Source organism: Fulmarus glacialis, unplaced genomic scaffold (genome assembly GCF_000690835.1).
Source record: "Fulmarus glacialis isolate BGI_N327 unplaced genomic scaffold, ASM69083v1 scaffold2458, whole genome shotgun sequence".
In the NCBI taxonomy this organism is placed as follows: Eukaryota; Metazoa; Chordata; class Aves; order Procellariiformes; family Procellariidae; genus Fulmarus; species Fulmarus glacialis.
In genome coordinates, this window is record NW_009226159.1 from 24236 (window position 1) to 46299 (window position 22064).

At 37.4% G+C, this 22064-nt stretch overlaps 1 protein-coding gene across 1 annotated transcript in view; it reads left to right on the forward strand.

Annotated features, from left to right (window-relative positions):
- B3GALTL (beta 1,3-galactosyltransferase-like) overlaps window positions 1-22064 on the forward strand; it is a gene marked incomplete at its 5' end in the record, with an annotated part of 60099 nt that overhangs the window by 16417 nt on the left and 21618 nt on the right. Inside the window, 4 exons of the mRNA XM_009582706.1 lie at window positions 10594-10670; window positions 14679-14790; window positions 19971-20107; window positions 21479-21542. Of these exons, the coding sequence (XP_009581001.1) occupies window positions 10594-10670; window positions 14679-14790; window positions 19971-20107; window positions 21479-21542 (390 nt within the window). The remainder of the gene's footprint in view (window positions 1-10593; window positions 10671-14678; window positions 14791-19970; window positions 20108-21478; window positions 21543-22064) is intronic.

The following is a 22064-nucleotide window of genomic DNA, read 5'->3' on the forward strand; positions in this document are numbered from 1 at the left end:
TTAAAATGCAACTGCTCATTTTGGGGCCTCAATATTTGGGTGCTCAACTTCTAAAATGCTTCTGAACTCTGATCTGTTGAAGCGTGAGGTGCCTCCAAGTTCTGAAAATCAAACCTTTTGAAAGTGTTTCAGGAAAAGTGTACAAAATTACTGTTTAGTTTGGAAAATGTATTTCAGAGTTGTCTTGAATCTTTTCTCTTCAAGGTCATCTTGCAGGACTTCACAAATTTGACTGACTTCTGTTTTATCTCTGCTTTCCTCCAGCTGTTCTCTTGGCTTTTTGTTTTAATTGTTTGATCTCTGACTTTCTGATATGCTCTTGCTTCTCATTCTGCAAAGGTACCAGAATCCTTTTGACAATTACTAGGTTTTATTATCAGCAAAATCGATGTCTAGCCCGTTAACTATTTTGTGCTTGAAACTGTAAAACTTACCTACACTGTAATGCTAGAAGATGAATATGATCATTTTCCCATAGTAGGTATTCAGTAGATTTGAAAGAATTTGTAGAAGTTGGATAATACTGCACTAGTGAGATCTTTTAACAGTTTTAGCAGTGACAAATGGGCGCCTCTCAGCCCTGTTTTGCACATCATACACTGTTTTTATACAGCTGCTTTTCCCAGTCAAATATGTGATAACAAGTGGCTTTTGTATGTAGAAAATTGGACCTGTCACCTTACAGAGATGAATTCTCATGTCAGGACAAAAATTATATGTGAAATTAGCAAGTTTAAAGTGCTTTAGGCAAAGGTGCCTCTCAGCCTCTTCTGCAGCAACCTCTGCATACATCATAGGATTTGAATGAAACCATTTTGCTAAGGTATATCTTTATTAGAAAAGAATGAATAAGAGATTGATCTAAACCCACTGTGACTGCTGTCTGCTATGTTGAACTTGCTTAGTCATCTTTGAATAGAGTGCCATATTCGCTGCTCTCAAGTATACATGAGACTAGAATTACTAAATCATGAAAATTAACCCTTAAAATCAGTACTTGTTAACAGTTTTCTTTGTTTCTTGTAAGTTCTTCTGAGCTCTATACTAATACTTGAAATACATTTACCAAATTTCTTGCCTTGTGGAAGCTTCTTTCTGTTCTCCTGTTCCTGTTCATTCTGTTCTTCCTTTCTTCTTCCTAAGTTAGAAAATGTATTTTAGGTTTAGTGCTAAGAGACTATTGAGGGGAAGGGACCTGCTGCCCCACGTATCACATTAAATTAGCTAGGGAGGTGACTGCCTCAAACTTGCTGTTAGTGAAAGATGCTCCAGACTGACTTCTCTGTGAATATAAAAATCTACTAAGAAATGGAAACACTTAAAACTTTCTGTGAGGCTAGGAATTTCAGTAGATACTGCAATAAGAAGTTGAAGGTTGGTGAGTTTATATTGTTTCCATAGACTAAAGGGAGAGAAAAGCAGAAGACAGAAGTAAACCATCGTCCATTTGTGTACGAAATGTGGAATTTGCAAACCACCCAATGTTAGAATAGACTTCATAGATTTTGAAGGGACAATTTGCTAATAATAAAAGAACCAACAGAACCCCATAAATAGCTTAATTTCATTTGAAGTGTTTTTATGTGTTAGTTCTGATTGAGAATGGATTTTAGTATTGTGGCTGATAGTATTAGTGTGTAAGGTGAGTTTTTACTTAAAAGCAAAATCTATCTTAAACAGCCATTCTAAATAAAGAATTGTATTCTGATCAGTTGGCAACATAATTATTATGGTTCACCATTAATACTTACTTTCATGAATAATAGCTGTGTACTGTATATCACACATCTGTCTTCTATGTGATTGCTTTTATTTAGAATTCTTGCAAACTGTGAGCTGTAGAGACAGTATTCCTGACTGGTTTTTATCCATGCAAGTGATAAGCAAACAAATGGCACTTTAGTGCAATTTATTATCATCATTCTAGGCCACTGTCTCACTATACACATCTCTGGTAGTATTTATTATAATAAACACTCAAATATTTTCCAGATTTTTCCACATTTTTTTTGTCTTGTTACAAAATAAGACTTACTTTGGGATGTTGGTGATGGTTAAATCTCAAAAGGATGAAACAGGGAAGATAGGGGATATCCAGGGGGAAAATAGAGAATTCTAGGGGAGGAAAAAGAAAATGCAGAATGAATTAGTGAGAACTCTTATGTTGGTTAAGCTTCTTCCTCCAAAGGTACACTTTTTAATTAGCAAGTTCAAATACTTGTCTCAGTTTTCAATATTCAGACTGCTGCTCCAACTAAATATTAGACTGACTTAAAATCCATGTAATTATTTTATTATTACTTTGTTAAATCCCAGTTAACTGAAGGTATAGCAGATGTGCCATACTCGCTTGGCACATCTGGACTAATATTTGCACTATTTCTACATTAGCAAGTAGTTTGGTGCAATAGGAGCAAATACGTAGAGCAATGGAGTTTTTTCTGAGGAGCTAGCACTGGTGTTGCATGATATTTCAGAGTTTTACTTTGGACTAGTTCTGATTTGGTTTTGTGAACTGGAGGTCCATTAGCAGTTGCAGCACATCTTCTGGTTTAGTTTCATTCCAAAGGAATACAATTTGTGCACTCTGTGATGCAAGACAGTGCAGTGAGTAGGAAAAAATGCACAAAAATGGACTAACCTAGGCTGAGTATGAGGCAGTGTTAGGAAGCAGTAGGAGCTGCTTTTGGTCTAGGTCTCAATCTTGCAATTGGGTTTGAACTTTATTTAGTAAATATGTCTTTTTTTTTTTTTTCGAGGTATTAAGATTTATGATAATGATTTTGAAATCAATACCTCTGAATATTGTTCACATCTCAGTAATTACAAGAATGAAATTAGTTAGGTTTTTTTATATTTTTCAGTTTGAAAAGTCAGGACTTGACAAGTCTATGAGCAAGCACTAATCGAAGACTCCAGACTTCATTTTGGTCTTTGAAACATGTAGCCCAGTCTAGATTAAAATAGATTAAATCAGAAGTATTTTATGTTTTTTGACTAATTTGGGGGGGGGGCATAATTCATTTGTTGATAGATACATATTTTGAAAATTATTTTTTTAAATTTAGTAGTTTCTTCAGTCTTCTCATGTCCTGGTCACCTGAATTATGATCTATTCAGGTTTTCATCTACAGGATTGGAGGCAATTGTGTTGATGTCACCACATTTTCTACTCCTGATCTCGGAAAACGTAGGCATGCTTATAAATTCTTTGTATGACTGTTTTTCAGTTTGTTGCAGGACAATTGCATGTACTAGTAGTTGAGGAAAATGTTGTGGTGTCACATCAACATAATGTAAACCAAATTAACACTGATTACTGCTGACCACAAGTGAGTGGTGAGTAGTGAATTATTTCTGGATCACAAAAACCTTACTGGACCTTTTACTGATTTTCTAATTGTGGGAACTTTAGGCAGCATGTTAGCAATTGGCAAAATTGTAATAATGCATGCTGAAATTTACTCTGACTATTGTTAAAGAACAACCCAGTAAAATAAAAAAATTGGTGGCTATCAGCATCTTTCCCGCATGAAAAAGTTACATCAATAATTATAGGTTTTTGAGACAGAAATATATTGTAGTAGAAAGATTTCTTTTTGATGATGAAATAGTGTATTGCATAAGGATTAATATTTCAGCTAACTGCCTAAAAAGTCCCTTCAGATACAAATATTTATTGTAGCTGTTTTCCCAGGCAGTGAGTTGTTGGATCTAGTGTGCAAGCACTCAGGAGTCAGTGCTTTGGTTATGCATTCAAGTATATTTTCTGGCAGCTAAGTTGTGTTCTGGGGATTTCAATATAATGTACAGTAGGAGAAAGGAATAAAATTACTTCCTCTTCATTAAAACTCTTCCCTTTTTTTGTCTCTTATCTGAAGTTATAGTCAGGAACACTTCAAATCACTTTAAGTTGCAGCTATTACCTCCATATGACTGGGTAAATCCTTCCATCTTTTCTTTAATGTAAGATCATTTGACGACAGACTTAAACACAGCATCTTGCTCTTGATTTATGAAAGCAGGGTACCTCTATGGCCTTTCCCTGAACCCTTTGCAACTGCACATAATATATTACGAAAATGTAGTTCTTTTTTAAAATGATAACCAGGCATCTGAGAGTAGAACAGAGGTAGAGATTCTCTCTAATGGAAAATAGTAGATTATTACTTTAGGCTTCCTGAGGAGCAAAAGACTACTATTTATTGGATATTATGCTTTGTTAGCAACATGGGTTCTTTTAAAACCTTATTGCGGCCTTTCAGTACTTAAAGGGGGCTTATAAGAAAGATGGGGACAGACTTCTTAGCAGGGCCTGTTGCAATAGAACAAGAGATAATGGTTTTAAACTAAAAGAGGGTAGATTTAGACTAGATGTAAGGAAGAAGTTTTTTACTTCTTGAGGGTGGTGAAACACTGGCACAGGTTGCCCAGGGAGGTGGTAGATGCGCCATCCCTGGAAACATTCAAGGTCAGGTTGGACGGGGCTCTGAGCAACCTGATCTAGTTGAAGATGTCCCTGCTTATTGCAGGGGGGTTGAGCTAGATGACCTTTAATGGCCCCTTCCAACCCAAACTATTCTATGATTCTGTGAAAACAGCTTAAAGGGAGAAATAGAGCAAAGGTTAAAAAGGCCATGATCATCTTGGAGAAGCTCCGAAATAACTGATTTGTTAAACAGAAACAAAGTACTTTTGTTGTACAGTTGTATTGTAAAATAGTACTTTAAATAATTTGTGGGTTTTGTTTGAAGGTCTATGTTGAAATAATGTTTTGCCCTGGATTTTTGGACTTGATGCTCTGATAAATGTTGATACTTACGTCTTTAAAACATGAAAAATATTTGAAATACGTATTGTAGTTTTCAATGTTTAAGTGAATTGTTAGAATATGGAGAAGATGTAGTGTACAGTGTAGTATTCAACGATGGCAATTCCTAGCAAATTGACTGACCCACTGGGTTTAGAGGTAGGAGATTTGCTTTTACGTTCTGTCATTTTAGAAATCCTTCAGGGTGTCTACTGAAGTGGCATGTTTGTGAAAATAAAGCTGTAGGGAGACTTCAGTGTGCATTCCACAGCTGTAGTTTGTCAAAGTAGTCATAACGGATGACTGGAAGAGCTTGGCTTATTTAACCTTCCAAGGGAGGGCTGTGAAGAGGGTAGGTAGGCTAGCTCTGAATGTGTTTTAGGATTCATTTCTGAAAAGAAGAGAATAGGGAAAATGTTGTTAAGAGCTTGTAGAGTAAAATCTAGGAAAACATTTCTAATTCTGGAATTATGCGATTCAACAACAGTGTCTAGGGTTTAGGATCCCCCCTCCTGCCCCCCAGTTCTGGGTTTCATGAGGCGGTTTAATAAACTGACAAAGCACAGGGATATATGCAAGACACCTGCAGATACCGGTATACTGGACGCATTAGGAGCAGATTCCTATACACTACTGTATTTTTCTATAATGTGTTATAAGTTTGCTAATTGCTTTGATCAGGTGACTCAGTAATATAACAATAAATATATTACTATCATGTTTTGCATTTCACTGCAGTTCCGTATCTGTTTATATATAGTACTTACAATATTATGTCACATAGGGCGTATAATAAATAGTGGTGAGCAAAATCCAGTTTGAATTATGTTCTAAAAAGCATGTTCTCACTAAACCATACGCTTTATGGCAAGGTTTAGTTATAAACTCAGTGGACTCCGTTCTACAGGAAAACAAAGCAAGCACAGGTCTGCTAGGGGGTCTTAGAGGATGTGACCTAGCTGTGGCTCTGGAAATCCCATTTTAGCTGGGGATGATCTCTGCCATCCTGGGTGCTTAAAGAGGTCCTTTTTGGCCTTGTAGTCTATGAAAACTTAGGCCTTTTCTTTGGTTTTACACCATACTGTTTTGTTTTCTATAAATTGTGCATTTCTTCTATAGGTTTTGGTAGATTAATATGAAATTGCATGTAGTACAGAAAAATTTCAGGTATTTGCTTCAGGTTAGCAATTCTATAAATTATTTCTTAAAAATTCTTTTATTCTGAATGATCTTTTTCCTCATTGGATATGCTATTCCCCCAAGGCTATTCACATGTTAATGAAGAGGACTTTTAATGTTTAGATTCAAGAACCAGAGTTTGATTTCAGTTCTGTTGATGATTTGCTGTGAAACTGAGCGTGTCACTAGCACCTTTGTACTTTAATTTGCATAAATAATATTAAATTATTTTAAGGGTACATATGAGGCTGTGTCAAAAGTCTTTTGAATTGGTTTGAAGATGTGGTTCTAACCCCTTTATTCACACTTAGATTTTTTTGTTTAGAGTTTGCAATTGTAATCTGTGGCTGGTATTACTGCTCTCACGGTGCTGATACAGTAGGTGGTATTTGGGGTAAAAATGTCTTGTACTATATTTCAGACCACAAGTGATTCAATTTTTTGATTTTGCCCTTTAAAAGTCAGCTCAGTTGTGAAAGTGGGGAGGGTAGTTTCTTGGTCTTCAAAAGTGGTTAAAGTATTTTATTTTGATTAAATTTGACTTGTGGCATATGTAAAGTGTTAATATGTGAGAAAGCATATGGGCTGCGTAACTGTGGAAACAATAGTTTCAAGATAAAATAACCAGTGAATACAGTACAGGATATGGATGTATTTGTGGGAGAGTTTTATGAGATACACAGACACAGTGTGTAAGTTACTTATCACTACCTTGACTATGTAGCCATCCCCTGATAAGCTAGCCTGCACATGCCCTTTCACTCCCCAAAGCTGATCTCAGGTACTTTTTGCCTTTTTTCTGTCCTTGTACTGAAGGTAGAATAAATAAAATGAATAGGTCAGCCCAGTTCCACTAGGTTCAGAGGGAAAATGCATAAAATGAGAAAGGAAAAGCAACAGGGATCCTCCTGTGTTTTTGGAAGAGGCTATTTTACCTGTACAGTGTTTTTTAAGCATCTCCTTTATTAAATCAGAATTGATGCGTTGTTAGGGATGAGTGGAAGGAAAGGTATATGCAGGACATGTATTTTCATGTTTTAAGGAAGTTGGGTAGAGAAAGAGAGCAGGCTTATGAGAATGTCGAAAAGATACCTTGCAAAAGTATCAGATTAGCTCAAGAAAGAGGGCTTTTCTTTATCATCACTCCTTTGATCTGCACAAAGGAAAGAGTTGGGTTTTTTTTTTGTTAAAAAGGAGATACCTGAGTATATGATACATATATGTAATTTACTTCATACCTTTTGCATGGGCAAATGTCATTTGTATCTAAAATGAATACAACTTCAGCTTTTAGTGTGATATAGACACTGAATATATTATTATTAACTACTTTTATCTCTGTCTGGCTCCTATTGTACATGAAATACATGGCCACATACAAATACTAGTGTAACTGCAGGGTTTATATGCTTGTAAAAACAAATGTTCTTGTAAAGACAGAGGTTTGTCCTTTTATCTTCCTATCTGCAATCCCATAAGCAAACAATGGTTTTACCGTGAAGTGGTTATGTTTTAGTGAAATACCAGATGTTGAGCATACTGTTACTAAGATTTGCCACTCCCACTAAAAACCTCTGGACTTCTTTGGTTTTGCAATAAACTGAAACTAATCAGAAACATATTTGATAGATTGGCTTGAACTAGAACCACAAATCAGAACTGCTGATATTTTAGATGCAGGTGAATATCCTGTTCCAAATTAGAGTTTTGGCATTGTTTCTTTTCAATTTGAGTCATTTACAATAGCATAAATATTTTTAAAAACAGTAGATCATTATATTTTGATAGGGTTAATGCATTCTTGAGAGACACGGTTATTCTTTAGAGTGGTAGAGATGTCGTCTTTAGTGTATGAAGTTTGGAGGTTTTATGTATGTCTAGGTGCTATGCTTAACTGCCCTTAAAAAGGACTTAAAATAAACTTGACAGAGTCAGCAAGCAGTGTGAATTTTATCTTACAGCTTTTCTTAGAGAATAAATTATTTTTGTGTTTAAATGTGAATTTTATGTTAATGGAATTGGCTTATATTCATGAGAAGCATTCAACAAACGGAAATGTTTGGCATATGCATGGTGTAAGTGGAAAGGAATTAGGCCCTTGAGAGATCAAGATGGTTTGTCTTAGGAGCTGCCAAATCTGCTAGCCTGACAGGCGTTTTTGCTGCAGCTCCATGTCCCCAGGTCCAGCCAGTAGCGAGGCTGAGCATGTGTTCCCAATAGGCACGTGTGCATGCATACACACACTATGTGTACATATATACGTCGTCATCCACAGAGATCAACACAAAAGCCACAGCGCTCTCACAAACACAAACTGCAGCAATGGCCTGACCTTGTTTCACCTTTCTGGCTGGTCAGGATGGAAGCCTGTTTGTGGAATATGTATACATAAATACACATATCTACAATATGAATGCCTCCAGTAGCTGGTCTTTTGACACTCAGTCTATGCAGTCGCTGGTCTCTGCAGTTGCCAGCACATGGGCATGTGAGGCTTACTGTGTGGCTCGCAACTCCATTCCAGTTGCTGGTGCTCGGCCCTGCTCCTGCACACCCACACGCACACATGCACAAACTATGGATCCTCCCAGTAGCTTTAGACACTCAATGAATCCAGTAGTTGACCCGTGGCCTCCCTGTTGCCTCACGCACAGACACACACATGCAAATAGGTCTTTCTGGTACCTGGTGGATTTATAACCAGTAGCTGACCCCTGCACCCCAGAGGCTCTCCTGTAGCTGGGACCTCCTGTTTCTTCCAGTAACCAACTGTCAGGCCCCTTGGTCTCCCCAGTGTCTGCTTCAGACTTGCAGCTGCTCTGATACTGGGCTCCCAAGCCTCTTCTCCTACTCCTAGTCCAGTGTGATGCTCACGAGCAATTACACATGCTGAAACACACACCCACACAACATGGACGCACCCCACTCTACCCAGTTTCTGGCAGCGCACATGCGTGCACCCTGTGACTCATGGTCCCCTCTCCAGTTGCAAGCGCTCAGACCTCCAAATACACACAGACACACAGAGCCTCCTGCCCAGGAGTTAGAAATGGAATTTAAGGAGAAGACAAGACAGACTGCAGTGATCAATGCAGGGCATGGCCAGAGAAGCATCCTCACCAGTAATCTGTTTCATCTGAAGTGACCAACCCTTTTTTCCCTGTGTTTACCAATGGTTGTTCCTCCTCAAACCACCCTGATCTCTCTTTTCCTGGCTTTTCATCTTCCCTAAGCGTCTCATAATAAGTTTCGTGCAATCCCGAAGTGCTCTTCCCCTGAAACTCATAATGAGTGCCATGCCCCTGTAGGCAGTAACCCCCTGTCAGACTGTAAGGTGAGCAGGGAGCCTCTCCCTTCTCTTGAGCTGGTGAGTGTCACACTTGGATAGGCTGATGGCTCCCCTGGGACAGCCCTGGGGGGAGCTGGGTCAGGGTGCTCAGTTTTCTCCAATTACGTTATTGGGGTTCCTGCCCTCTTACTGTTCCTCTGTGCTGCTTTGTGTTTATGGTGATGAGCCTTCAATCACAAACTTAACAGTTTGTATAATGAAAATGTGGGATCATTTACCTGCTAGTATTAAGTCATTTGTGTTAAAGTGCAGTAACACCACCAGTGCTTTGTTAGGTTAATTGGTGTAACGGAATGTGCTTAGATGGTGAGAAAGTTTATCTAAACTGGTAGGTTAGGCTTTTCTGGCAGGAAGTTTTTTGCTTCAGTACTAGTACAATTACCTAAATCAAAGGATTTAGACATTTGTGAGGTGGTTGAGACCCTAATGATGCTGCAGTAGAGAATTGTACTTGTAAATGTAGTAAATCAATTGAGTAAGATACTGCCTATATATTATGGGATATATATCTCTCCCACCTCTTACCTGTATGAACTAGTGAATAAATTATGCAGTTTGGTTTATCAGAGGGCCATGTTTAAAGGGTGTTTTCTTGGGCATTACCCCAGAATGATAGCTTGTCAGCTAGACATCAGGATCTGCCACACCAAAGAGATTTCAAGTAACGAAAGAGCAAAGAAATATATGAAAAGATTTTCCTTTGTAGGAAGCTTCTTTGATTTTTCGGGAAGAAAAAATGCTAACCCCTTGTTTTGATTTTTGCATAAACCCATGGGTTTTTGTCATGATATTAGTGTGACAGATCAAAGCTGAACTCAGCAAAGTAAAGAGTGTTAGAATTCTCATGTGAGCTCTGTGTAACGTGATTGTCCAATGGAAGCCTTTGTAGAATACCCTACGTTATTTATAAGTCTTTCTTTACAGTATGGGATTTTATGATATGGTAAAGAAAAGAGTATGATATTGCTTAATTGATTACATGGGACTTATACACTTCAAGTTAAATGTTTTGTATTAGCTTTATATCTAATAGAGAATTAAGAAATCATGAGTTGGAAGAAGCACTTTCCCTAAATTGCAGGTCACCTTGTTTCATACCACTCTAAGTCATCTATTCTGCAGGACTACTTGCTGGTAAAAAACAATGAAGAACTAAGTAGTCATTCCAGAGTAATCTTTTTAAGATTAGTTGGTGTTTAGGGAAGAAAGTGCATATAATTCACGTTTAATGGAAATATTTTTATTTTTCTTAAAGGAATTACCTACGGTTCTGCTTATTCATCAGATGGATGGGCACGAAGGTGCATGGACAATATTACCATTAATGAGAGAGTAAGTATAATGAATGCCAGTTATTTTAAGAATTTTTTGTAACCAAGCATATAAATATTACTCAGACCTCTTTTTTTCAGGAACGAAGTTTTTGAATGAGAGTTGCAACCTTATCTTTTCACCTTCTTACTCTACTTTTTTTTTGTTTTCCAAAGCAATTTTCTGTTAAATTTCATTAAATCAGAGAAAGCTATTTTAAATAAAAGAACAACAATAATATAATGTAACTGAATTACTACCTTCTTCAAACTGTTGTGGATTTTAAAATTATTAGGGAAGTAAACTAGTCAAAAGAAATACCATTTTTAAATGTATATTTTCCTATTTGGTCCCCACTTCTCACAGTGTAAGGTGTGAGGTATTTCAGAACTTTTGACCTTTCAGATTACTTGGCTGAATGAAGTGAATAAACAATTTTTTTAAAATAGATAACAAATAACAATACCTGTTTGGGGTTTCTATCTTTTGTTGCTTACAGTGTTTCTAAGAGTTGGTATGCCTCTGCAGTGAAAAGGTGTAGGTTTCAACATCTTTTTAGAAGCTTATATGGCCAGTTTTCATCTTACTATGGTCAGGTAATCTCAAATATCTTTTCTTATTAGCTTATGCAGATGGCTTCAAGGAAGACATGCTGCATTTACGTGGTAGTACGTTGCAAACTGTCAGGAAGCAATGATTCTTGTTTCAGAAAGTCCTAAAACTCTGTGGTGCTGAAGGCTATCCTTTGCCTAAAACTTGCATTTGAAATTGATGCCAGAGGCTCTGCAGCCTCTTGAGGTTTAATTTAGTTAATATAATTTATTAGAGTTACTCAGAAGGATGTTTTTGTTCTGGTTCGAGGTTTTCGCATCAGAGTGGTTGCAGGACGGGATGCTTTTCCTTCTGCCTTCTGTTGCTTTCTGTGTGTGTAGAATTATCAAAATAGTGCTTGTGTAGCAGCTATCTTTGAGATACATGTAAACTGTGAAAAGAAGCAAAAGGAGAATTAAAATAAATTGAAAAACTGGAAAATGGTGTTCCAACTATCAGTCATCTTTGTTCTTCCTTCTTAGCTCCTGTTTCAATGACCTAGTGGTTCCTCTTCTGAATTATTTATATCTTGGTGACAGGGTTTACAGATACAGCTCTTACAAGATAGCAAAACTCAGAAACAAAACCAGAAATGCTCATTTGTGTGATAAAGCAGAAGAAAATTCTTAAGAAATCAGAAGAGGAATTTTAAGTAGAGGATTTCCATCTTGAGAATTCTGGAATATGAATTTCCTTGTGTCTACTGTTTCACTTACCACTTTTGGCAGAATGAAGACATGGAGTAGTTTAGAAGTGTGTAGCTGTGAGGCTCGTACTGTTTAGTTTTCTCAATGGACAGAAGAGGAAGGGAGATCAGCCCATCCTGCAGCAGCTGATGATGCTCGGAATTGTGATTTAAGATGCATTCTTATCTGAAAACTGCTTTCAGAAGAATGGCTTTCCTCAGTTCTGTAGTTGTCAGCATTTTTAAGGAGGCCTCTGAACAGTTACGACAATTCTTAATTTTTAGTTCTTGGGCACAAGTAAACTTGGACAACATACTTCATTTCAGAAGATGTAATCATAAGACATCAATGCGTGTCTTTATGACACAGTATCTTTACTGTCTCCAGAAGGCCCACTACATTTCTTCTCAGTTACCGTGTTCATTAAGCAGAGAAGAAATCTCTTTTTTAAATTACTACCTTGAAACTGGATCTTACTTGCGTATCTTCAATAGCTCCTTGCCACTCCAAATCTGTGTGCTTTGAAGTCTACATAAGAGTCTCTGCAGGCCTTAAATACTTAGCCTTGAAAATCATTCTGTTTGTCCATCAATAGCTGGATGAACAGATCATTCTTTTTGTAACTTGTATGTGCTATATTCACAAGATGCAGTAATTCATTTTGTGGGGGTCATTCTAGTGTTTTCTCCTTGCCCTTCACCCACCTCCTTTTGTGTAAATCCAGATACTTCTCTCCTAAAGTTCTAGCTGAGCACTAAAGTGTGAGAGAAAAGCCTTCAGTCTTCACAGGGCATTGAATACTGTACATATTTAAAAACGTGAGGGTATCTGATACCCTTTCTGTACTTGTTTGGCAAGTTTTAGAAGGAACAGCTAGGAAGTCTCTTGTATCTTGTTTGCATTGAAACAGCTGATTGTATCTTGTTTGCTTGCCTGAATGGCAACAAGTTGCCCAGATTTCAGGCAACAAGTATATATTTTTATGAACTAAAAGGATGAATGAATCGTGATTTCTTCTGGCTATTATAGTTTAGCAGATTAGGTATCATAAGCAGGAAGCAGTGAATAATCAAATACCATTGCAAGACACAGAGGAAGACACACTTTATAGGAAGATGACTGTCGTGGTTTAACCCCAGCCGGCAACTAAGCCCCTCACAGCTGCTCACTCACTCCTCCCCGGTGGGATGGGGGAGAGAATCAGAAGGGTAAAAGTGAGAAAAATCATGGGTTGACAGTTTAACAAGCAAAAGCCACGCACGCAAGCAAAGCAAAGCAAGGAATTCATTCACTACTTCCCATCGGCAGGCAGGTGACCAGCCATCTCCAGGAAAGCAGGGCTCCATCACACGTAAAAGTTACTTGGGAAGACAAACGCCATCACTCTGAACGTCCCCCCACTTCCTTCTTCTTCCCCCAGCTTTATAGGCTGAACATGATGTCATATGGTATGGAATATCCCGTTGGTCAGTTGGGGTCAGCTGTCCCAGCTGTGTCGCCTCCCTGCTTCTTGTGCACCCCCAGCCTACTCGTTGGTGGGGTGGGGTGAGGAGCAGAAAAGACCTTGACCCTGTGTAAGCACTGCTCAGCAGTAATGAAAACATCAACTCTGTTTCCAGCACAAATCCAAAACATAGCCCCATACTAGCTACTGTGAAGAAAATTAACGCTACCCCAGCCAAAACCAGCACAATGACTTGTCCCAGATGAAAAAAGACTGAGCTGGTTTAGCACCTGGCAATCATCTGTTGCTTCTAGCATGTAACTAAAAGACCTCCAGAGGCAGGTGTCACATGTTTTAGCGTAAGTATTTCTCAGATAGTGGGTTTGGTTTTTTGGTTTTGTTTTTTTAGGCAAATACCGTTCCCTAAAACATATATGATCCTATCACCCTTTTTTACTTACTTTTGCTGTCTTACATTTCTGCTGTTTATTTTCATTGCTGATTTTATCAGTAGACAATGCTGTAGAGGAGGAAATCTGTGATGTTCATAGGTGCTAATTTTCTTATCCCGCTCCTCAGATGATTTGTTTAATTAAATCAACGTAAAAGCTATGCAAAGGAAACTGGACAAATAAAGATTGGCGTTTTTTTCTGTTAGGATGTCATGAATTAATACGGCTTTGTTTTGTTAGGTAGTGGAAGAATTAAGCTGGGAGGAGAAGAGAAATAAGGAATGACAATTTTCTGAAGGAGTCAGGAATCCTGCACTGAGATTAGTGTTAGCTTTGAGGAAGGTAGGGGAGTCCCTTCAGTCTGTGTAGTTTCACTGTACTGAAAAAGCTAATGAAGTTTTTAGGTTGGTGATGATGAGTGTCAAACAACTGTGAGAAAACCTGTCATTAGGCATTTTCATGATTGTTGCAGTGGTGTTAGATGCGCAACAGTGGGGCTCCATGGAAGACAGTTGGGGTACAGAGTGGAAGGTAACTTAAACTGCTATCTATAAACTTCTGAATTCATAGGTGGCTATTAGACCTGTAGTACCTATACATTTCTGAGTGGACGTTCTTTATGTATCTCGTTTCCCTTCTTTCTGGAATAACTATATAAATAGATAGCAGCAGAGGCAGTATCTTTATCCATTCACTGTAGTCCTTTGATATGTAATTCTAAGTTAGTAGTCGAAGTTTCTGTTTCTGTGTAAATGAAAAATTAATTGCAAAGTACTTATATTTGGGGAATGTGGGTTGAATCTATTATTCTGTTCATAAGCCAGTTTATTAGTAAAATGTTAATTTCTTTTGTTAGCTTCTCTATTACCTATGGTAGGAACTCCTCATGGATTTTCTTCTGTGAAGAAGATACGAGAATACAAGTTGTAAAGCTGCTAGAAACACTTGGAAGATTTGACGGGTCTAAGGTGAAATAAAAATTTAGATATTTAACTTTCTTTTGAATATGCTTGAATGGGTTTTTAGATGAAACGTGGAATCATTTTAAGTACAAAATTATAAATACAGAATTTTAGAATTCCTAGTTACGGAACAGTTTCTGTGGTCCAGAATTTAATTTGATAACACTGCCTGGATGGCTCAGAGCTCCAAACGTTGAAAAAGATGTATCCAAACAGCTTAAAATAGGAGGATAGATTTATGTTGCTGAGACTGAGAGTGAGCAAGGTATTTAACATGAAGCAGTGTGAGTGCCTGTCTAGCCATTGAAGAACTGTTAAAATTGAGCAGAGAAAAGATTCCTTCTGTGGATAACCTGAAAATGATGTAGCATCAGTAAAAAGATGAATAGTCTGCTGTGTGGTCCCCTCTCCCCATTTTCCTGTCTGTCATCAGTTCTGATTATCATCAGACAGAATGACTGATGTTAGTTTGACTAACTGTCTCTGATCTAATATGATAGGGTATTTTATTTGCATTCTGTTTCTGAACTGTCTTGGTGGTAAGACAGTTTTCTTTACCTGCTGGAAAAGAAACAACACAAAAAGACTTGCAGAACAAAAGAAAAATGCAGTCACCAAGGAACAAAGTACATTTGATAATGCAACTGACATGAAAGCTGTTAATGTTCAGAATTCTCAGTGTTCAGAAAAAAAATCAGCTTGATGTCTGTCCTTTGCCTGGAATAAAAGAAGCCAAAATCTCCTTTAGCATATTTACTTCTTTTGCAGGCACATGGCCTTGTTGTGTTTTCTCACAATTCTTTTCTATAATGGTAATAATAATAATACAGTGACCTGACATTTTTTAAACACACTGTCTTCAAAATGGCTGACTGAATATATTCAGGCCTTTGGAATATCCATTTATTTCTGTTTCAGAAACACCTACTCCTAATTGATGTTCTTAGAATAGAAACATGAAAATTTTTGTTCTAGATGCTGCCCTTATACCAGTTTTAGTCTCTTCTTTGCATTACATGTAAATTCTATTACAATAACAATCTGTTCCAACCTGCATTAAAAGGAAAATAAAATGTTTTGCTTTTGTACATAGTAATCGTCATCTTAGTGTAACAGTCTGTTACTGATTCCTTATATACAGTAGTAGTCCATCAGTCACAAAATTTAAGATAAGTTAGACCAGAATGAGCTCATTCATTATTCATTCTAAAATGTCGCAGTCTGCATAATAAAAAGCTGGTATACATTAATCACAATAAAAGGTCTACAAGGAGCATGTGAATAGGTGATGAATCTGCAGCTTTTCAATCTGGTTATGTAGAGATTAGTAACAGAACTATTGAGACTGATACGAATGTAATATTGAGTGAAAACAGATGTGTGAAAGCATCATAAGAGACTGTGGAGGAATGTTAAGAGAATGACCTGCACTGATAACTAAGGGCATTGACAGCAGTGAAACTAAAAAACAGTGAGGAATATCTGATTTACATAAAGACCTCAAGGCAAGCACTCAGGTGGTGAATTATATCTGAACATCAGGAAACACTTTTTTACTGTGAGGGTGACCGAGCTTTGGCATAGGTTGCCCAAAGAGGTTGTGGAGTCTCCATCCTTGGAGATAACTCACAAGCTGTCTGGATGTGATCCTGGGCTTGAGCAGGGGAAGTTAGACCAGATGATCCCTAGAGGTCCCTTCCAATTCAACCTCTCTGTGATTCTGTGATTCAACAGCAGATTGATTCAACCTGTGCTTTCATAATGGAAGATGGCAGCAAGGTTAAACCAAATTGTATGTGCCACTCCTCTTTCTGTCATCCTAACAGGATGATAGACTACAGCCCCGAAGATATCCAGAATGATTAAACCAAGCTGATGGGCAGCAATGACTTAGTAGCTGTTGTTACCTAAAGGGTATAAAAGATCGGTCTAAAGAACAGTTTGTCTTTGAGAATTATAAGAACTCATAGGATGTTGTAGTAAGACACAGTGGGGATGTGACAGCTGAAATCTCCTGTCCTCTGTGTCAGGCACAAGTCTTGAACAGATGAATTAGGCGCACTTGTCTTGGTATTTGTGCATAAGTGGATACAAAAGTGAGTGGGTAGAATCAACTTGATTAGGAAGTTAGGTAAAGTCACCTCTGCCCTCCCTGAGGTCTGGTATTGAGTTTTGTTGCATCACATTCCTTCAGCTATTAGTTTAAAGTGTTATAAAGACTTTGGAGTTCTCTTACTAAAGGTAGCTGATTTTTGCCATTTTTTTAAGCCCAATGTATTAACTGATCCAGTGGATGGTAGTTATCCATAATGCAATAAATCACATTCTTTTTTTTAATCCACTTTTTTGCCTATATGAAATTTGATTACCATCATTCCTTAAATTACTTTATAAGTTCCTTCACATATAACTAATTTAATCTTGTAAAGCCAGCCTGCACAGATTGACTTGTCCTACATATCGCGGTAGTAAATAAACAATGTTATGACCAAATAAGCTTGGAGAGTATTGGCTGTAACCTGCATGCCTTCACTGTGATTTGTGGCTTAATATTGCCAGAAATAATATTATGTGAAAGCCTGAGGAGGGTATATGTATGGGTTTAATTTTCTATGTTTTATAGAGAAAGGAAAGTAAGGTTGGTTTTTTTAATGCATAGATTGTTTTGATGTAAAAATTAGCATGCAAAATTAGAATAAGTAAAGATTTTTTTTTCCACTCTGTAGCATAAAAAAGTGAAAGTCCAGAAAAAAATTGTCTGCAGATGGTACTGTCATATTAAAATGTTACTATTTATTAACTATTTCTGAAACAGAAATAGTGCTTGTGTTATGAACATTGTGAAGCCTTGGAGGCCCTAAAAGAGTTAAAAAATGGTGTGCACAAATGCTTCTAAAGAATTTTTTTTATTCTTTCAAGGCAGTCATCTTTGTGCATGAAAATTAGCGTGTTTGCCCATTTTCTTTTACCTCCCAATATTTTGTTTGTTTTTTAATCCTTCCAGTGAACACTATTAATCCTTCCAATAAAGGAAGGAGAAAACACGGTCTGTGAATGAAGGTATGAATCAAAGGCTGAGTAAGTAGGTACCAGGTAGGAACTCCTATGAAGGTGGTTAAAAAAAGAGTGGGGAAAAAATCTCTACCCTTACCTTCTGCATATATTGGGTAGTGTCAGTTTAATTTTGGCTGTTTCCTCAACAGATTCCTGAACACCTACCTCTCAGCCTCAGGAGGTACATGGGGATTATAGGAGCAAACAAGTTTTCAGCATTTGTGTTACCTGAAGAAGTCACTAGTCAAGTACAAGATATATTCAATTTAGTTTTATTGGGAGTAGCTGGTCGAAGTAGAGGGGGAGAAATGTGTAGAATTCATGGGAAATGCACTCAGTGCCTTATACATATACATACACATGCATACCATGTTACACTTGCATCAGTCCCTCGTAAAGTCAGTGTCCCTGGCAGGGGTGGCATCCCATATCTTTGACTCATGGTTGCTTATATGGGTCCTGGCCATCCTTGCAGAGGTGGGGTTCTTGAAGCAGGCAGCACCCCATAGCTTTGAGTCAGTGTGTGCGGCAAGACAAGCATCCCTGGTAGCTCCTGAGGGCTGCCCTTTTATTGCCTTTTGGGGAGACAGGTTGAGTCCTGGCTGGAAGCCGGGGGCGTTGCCAGGCTGAATGTCCTCTGGGGCAGCCAGGCTTGCATACTCCTGCCAGGCTTAGCCAGTTGGTTTTGGCTGGAGATGTCTCCTGGTGCATGCAGACCTCTCTTCTGCTGTTTGCTGACTCTGCCACGCCCTGGCCAAATCTCACTCATTGCTCCTCATCGAACTCTGGGGAGCTATAAAATTTAGCTCAGTCTATATAGCAACATCTTCTTGGAGTTAGAAAGATGGCTACTGAGACACAGGATCCTCTTGGGGTTAGACTTTTTTTTTTGGCCGGATGTTTCTACAGTACTTTTGCTTGAGTATTTTCCCTTTTGCCTTGAATTTTGTCTAAATTATTTATTTCTCTTGTGTGAGCTGTGTGAACTGTGCTAATGTCTTGAAGGAATTTTTCATTGTTGCTGACAGCTGCCCCTTTAAAGGAGGGAAAAAATCAAATATGGCAGGGAATATGGAGAAAGAGAATCTTTTGTGAAAAAGGTTCCCCTAACTTTGAATCTATTTTAGTGATGAATTGTCAGGAATTGATAAATTGTCAGGAAAAAGAAAAGCCTGAGTTACTGTCATAATGCCAAGAACTTCACACTTTAAAGATTTAATATAACCATTAAGGTGATTCAGAATTCTGATTCATCGTTTGTACTTGTAGGCCTGAAAAGCTTTTTTTTTTTTTTAAAATTATGTATATACACATATATCCTTTTTTCACTTCATTACAGTCCTTATTCTGTGAAAATTTGTGGGTATACTTGTTTTAAATCCATTCTAAACAGAAAGATTAAGATAAATGACAGTAATGTTAAAGAAATAGTATTTAAGTCTGTTAATTATTTTCAGATACAGCAGAGGCAGTAGTAAATTCTTAAACACTTATTTAAAACTCTAATACTACTGCTTTATTTTTTTGCTTTACAAATGCATACTTGGGACCTTCTTCATTTAACTGTTTTGAAGGTCAAGGGATTTAAAATGTATTTGCTTTTTAAGTTCCCTAATGTAAAAGAGGCTAGATAGAGGAAAATACAAATTGGATATATATAAAGTTCTTCAATGCAGCGCTTGTGAGTGTCTTGTCTAGTTAGTAGTCAGCTTGGGCGGTCAAACACTGGAACAGGTTGCCCAGAGAGGTTGTGGAGTGTACTCAAAACATGACTGGACAGAGTCCTGGGCCACCTGCTCTGGCTGACCCTACTTGACCAGGGGGATTGGACTAGAAGATCTCAAGAGGACCCTTCCAACATCAACCCTTCTATGATTCTGGGATTTAGTGCTCTTTGAACAGGTGGAATCCAGGGTATATGCTGGACTTTGAAAATACAGTGTGTATTTGAATTCAGAGAACTGCCTTTAGTTTCATTTCTTACCAAGTATAATTTTTGTCTGGATTATTGTGAACAATATGCTTCCCTTGTTTTTGTTTTCAGGTTTGCTTTATTCAGCATGAATGCAGTCGTCATCTTCACTAAAAGGATGCTGTAGATGAACAAAATTGTTTCCTATATTCCTTTACAGGAGTGGTTTTTAGGTAAAGCATTATATGATGAAGAATCTACAATAATTCACCATTACGCCTTTGCTGAAAATCCTACAGTCTTTAAATTTCCAGATTTTGCTGCTGGTTGGGCACTTAGCATTCCACTTGTTAACAAGTAAGAATTGAATTTTTAATCACTTCTTGTTTATTGATAGTAATTAAGAATGTTTAATTTATACAATTTGTCTAGATGCTAATCAATACTATTTTAATGAGTTATGATTTCATATGGATTAATATTTTCTATAAAAGATTCTTCCTGCAGTACAGTTGAAGGTCTTATCGCAAATCATGTAGATATGCAAAGTCAAATTTTAATTTTGAGCTGTCTTTGAATTGAAGCTGCTGATTGCAGCTTAGGTATGGCAGACAGCTCGGGATGTACTCAACCAGTGCAGGCTGGCTTCTCATGGATTTGACTTCAGAGCCTACACTGAGCTTTTGCTGCTGCCACCTGTATTGTCAGCATCCATGCAGATACATGTAAGTCTACTTTAGTTTGAGGATCTAAGATGCGTAGCAAGACATTCAACCAGGCACAGTAATGTACAACTAGCTCTTGGTATGCCTACATAGACTTGTGCTGCCACTATAAACCTACCCAGAAAATGCTCCTTTGATAAAACTCCATTTCATCCTTGTTCTGCACATTCAAGCATAATTATTATTAAAAAAACACTTAAGAATTCTTTAGTAGACAAAGGTACAGAAACAGATTTCTGTATCATTGCTGTGCGTGTGATTTATTTTGCTTCACTCTGCCTATCTAAAAGTTAACGTCATGTCAGCTAGTTAATAGTTGCCCAGTACTAGTCGTTCAACTAATTCAATACCATCTCTTGTCATTTTAAAAATGTATTCTCCCCGAGACAGCAATTTTATTCTTGGATCTTACAGTGACTGCATTGCCCTCTAGAAGTGTTTCTCGTGCTATAAAGACAACCTAGATGTTTATTTCAGATTAGATGCTTAGTTTGTAAATGAGATTTGAAAAGTTCATAGATTTCAGAAGTTGAATGCATCTTGCTGTAGCAAGGATTTATGTTTTCATAAATTGAAGGTGCCTAAATAGTGTTCTTTGGAATACACAAAAAGAGAATATTGTGTGAAGTTTGAGATGCTGATCGATACTGATCTTCAAACGCACTGCTGCTTTTAATCTGTTGAAAATGTTATGCCAGACTCTCCATCTACTCAGATGAGAACTTTCTTCTTGGGCAGGAAGAATGTATCAGAATGTGTGTGCTGAAAACCAATATTAATATCATCACACTGTGCTCAGATGAAAAAAAAAAATTCATATGGAAAAGAAATATAAGGTGCTTCTTGGGGCAATAAATACAGAAGTGTGATATTCCACCCCCCCCGCCCCACCTTACAAGATGGTAAATAATACCAGCCACACTTTGCTGCATACACTAGTGACTGATTATTTTTTTTTTTTTAATTTTTTTTTGAGTAAATTTCTTCATCTTTAATTGTATAGGCTTGCAAAGAAGTTGAAAAGTGAACCACTCAAGTCAGACTTTACAATAGATTTAAAGCATGAGGTAAGCAGTGATGTGATGAAAGAAAAAATTGTCTCAAATCTATATATTTGAATGGTGATAAATGATAATGGAAATAACAGATTTTTCTTAGACATTGCTAAAAAGTTTGACTGCAATGGCATGTTTAATTTCTTTCCCTTCCTTTAGGATATTGTAATACTTTATATTTCAAGCATAGAAGAATTCATGAATAAAATTGCATTCATATATGAATACATACACGGTTGTATACAGTAAGGTATCTTCTAAGGCTTGCTCTATAAAGAAGGAGAGAGACTTCCAATCCATGAAGCTTAAGCTGACATTAATAGTATCTCAGATACTAGCCAGCCTCACTCACTTTCTAAATCAGACTCTAAGAGCTAGATATGATGGACTTAATTTCCGCAAGCCATTTAAATCAAACGGTTGTGTAAACAATCAACTAGGCAACTTGCAGCATGGAAGTCTGGAATATTTTTTTTTTTTTGGCCTCTGGTTTACAACAGTTTTAAAAGGTAGCTACTAGGTCTTTCAGAGAAT